The sequence below is a fragment of the Arachis ipaensis genome, chromosome B01 (assembly GCF_000816755.2).
Source record: "Arachis ipaensis cultivar K30076 chromosome B01, Araip1.1, whole genome shotgun sequence".
Taxonomy (NCBI): Eukaryota; Viridiplantae; Streptophyta; class Magnoliopsida; order Fabales; family Fabaceae; genus Arachis; species Arachis ipaensis.
Genome location: NC_029785.2, coordinates 121,230,654 through 121,233,024, shown reverse-complemented (window position 1 = coordinate 121,233,024; position 2,371 = coordinate 121,230,654). Strand labels below are relative to the sequence as shown.

The following is a 2,371-nucleotide window of genomic DNA, read 5'->3' as shown; positions in this document are numbered from 1 at the left end:
TCAACAGGAAAAATGAACCACAACTGCCCATTTTCTCACAGTAATCTTGCAGGGAAATCTTTCAGAAGAGTGCATTGAATTCAGCACAGCCCCGATACACACAATCCCTGCACTCTCAACTCCTTTTGCTTCCAAATTAAGATCAAATAATCATAATTCAAATACAAAAACAAATTTACAAAAGACCTCGGGGATCATGAAAGAACCAGAAAGTAAGCTATAGGCACGGGGGAAGTAAGAAAGTACAAGTATATATAAAATTAACAGCATTGTAACCAGACAAATCATGACATAAATAATGAACAACGACAATTAATAGTGAGCAGAAGTAATAACAGAAATAAGTGGCTATCAGAAGAGCTACGTATGAGAAACAGTGAAAACCATTAGTAGTTCACATAACTTCATGTGGATAGAGGACCATACAGATTACTAACATGTGGATCAATAATCGCAGTGAGATAAAATTGTTGTTATAATACTGAATAAACACACTGTCAGTGAACAAGGATAAGGTGTATACACCTCAAAGTCTGAAGACCTAGGGTTTCCAATGATAACTGCTTTTGATGTATCATCTTTGCGGTTTAGCATGGCAAAGTTTTCCTTTTTAGAGCAAAGTATAAATGTCAAGACCTCTGTGAACCCAACCATTGCCACCTGAAAGAAGTTCAGGAATACAGGGACTCAGATAACAAGGCACTTCTGATAATTAACAAACATCATCCATAAATAATATTCAGTGATTTGAAGTATTCTGACACTGATACAGTCACAGGTGTCAAGATGATATATTTATTCTAACCTCTTTTCTGATCAGATCACTGAGCTCATTCAGAGGAAGTAGCTTCAATGAAGCAGCCAATCTCTTTGAGCCCTTATTATCTACTATTGCTTTATCCTTGATAGCATTGAATCCATAAGCAATTGCAACATCCTATGCACAGAAAAACCAAAACAAAAAAGGTCTTCCAACTACATATACATGTAAAGGATCCAATTTTCATTCATGAATGATCAATACTATTATTGCCAATACCTCCATAACATCACACGGGTGAAGAATATCACTTCTAGTAGGGGGTACAGATACAACAAATTTAGCCTGCTTATTATCAGATGTAGACTGTTTGGCATGCAATTGCATCCTATTTAAGAGCTTAGTGACCTGAAGAAAAGGGAGAAAGATTAATGAAATTAGAAAAATTACTGAAATATCATTTGTTTCATTTGGAAAAAAATGAGAGCACTGAATATTGCATTAGAGAGAATACACTCGGATAAAAAGACCACCTATTAGAATTAATTCATGACATCAACAACTGAAAAACTCAACCACATATAAGGTAAATGCATATATAGATAAAACAAGAGTATAAAATCATCACATAAAAGTATACTAACCTACAAAATCAACAAATAGAAGCATTACAAGTACTCTTTACATGAGATAAGAGAAAAGTGTTAAAAAAAGCATTAAAGAATTGATAATAATCAATTTGAAAGAGCAGCAGGAAGAAAACACTTTGTACGAGGCCCCAAATTTCTTGTAAAATTTATATTAGCAAGTTACAGGAAATAACTACCTCTTCTGCTTCCAAGGATACCCCGATTAATCCATTGACGTAAGGTAGAGAAACCTCCATATTATAGATGGATAAGTCGGGGTATATATGTGACTTTCCATCAGGATAAACCACTTCTACTGGTTCAATGACAAACTTATTTGCACAATATTCCGAGAAGGTTGTGACCTAAAAAAATAGTTGATCAGCAAACTCACAATTGTACATAAACAAAATGCAAAGAGTAACATACAATAAAACTTTACCATTGTGTTTAAAACAATCTTTGCCTTTGTTAAGTCAGTAGCAGTACATTCAATAAATACATTCTTTGTCTCCAGAGTGATGGCCGAATGTGCACCGTTGATAATTGGAGGCAAAGATAACACAGTTCTGTCAAAATATATAGTATATCAAAAATTTAATTCAATAATGATAGGTTGGAAGAGCATATGAGCAACTTAAAAGGTTGGTGCCGTGAGCGTTATTCAAAGATAATCTATGAGATCACATTCCTGTATAGACTATACACTTATACAGGCATCAAAGCCCAGCGTGGAAGATGTAAACCAGTCACCATAGTCCACCAGGAGATCTCACAGCAGTGCATTTGTTTCAGATTCTTAAAAAGATGATTTTATAACAAACACATTCTATACCGATGAAAATTCTAGAAACATTTCTCTGAACCTACTGTTTAAGATACTATTTAAAACAGTTTTTCTTTTTCTTTCAAGATTATAAATATTTTCTAAAATTAAATAAGAAATATAGACAAACATGAAAAAAGTTAATTTCTACAGCAA

At 33.7% G+C, this 2,371-nt stretch overlaps 1 protein-coding gene across 3 annotated transcripts in view; it reads right to left on the bottom strand.

The window, feature by feature from the left end:
* LOC107635080 (phenylalanine--tRNA ligase beta subunit, cytoplasmic) overlaps positions 1 to 2,371 on the bottom strand; it is a 9,011-nt gene that overhangs the window by 3,117 nt on the left and 3,523 nt on the right. For all 3 annotated transcript variants that reach the window (XM_016338460.2, XM_016338442.2, XM_016338450.2), the window contains exons 10-14: positions 1,832 to 1,958; positions 1,587 to 1,754; positions 1,040 to 1,168; positions 806 to 937; positions 526 to 660 (exon numbers count right to left, since the gene is read on the bottom strand). In XM_016338460.2, coding sequence (XP_016193946.1) covers positions 526 to 660; positions 806 to 937; positions 1,040 to 1,168; positions 1,587 to 1,754; positions 1,832 to 1,958 — 691 coding nt within the window. The remainder of the gene's footprint in view (positions 1 to 525; positions 661 to 805; positions 938 to 1,039; positions 1,169 to 1,586; positions 1,755 to 1,831; positions 1,959 to 2,371) is intronic.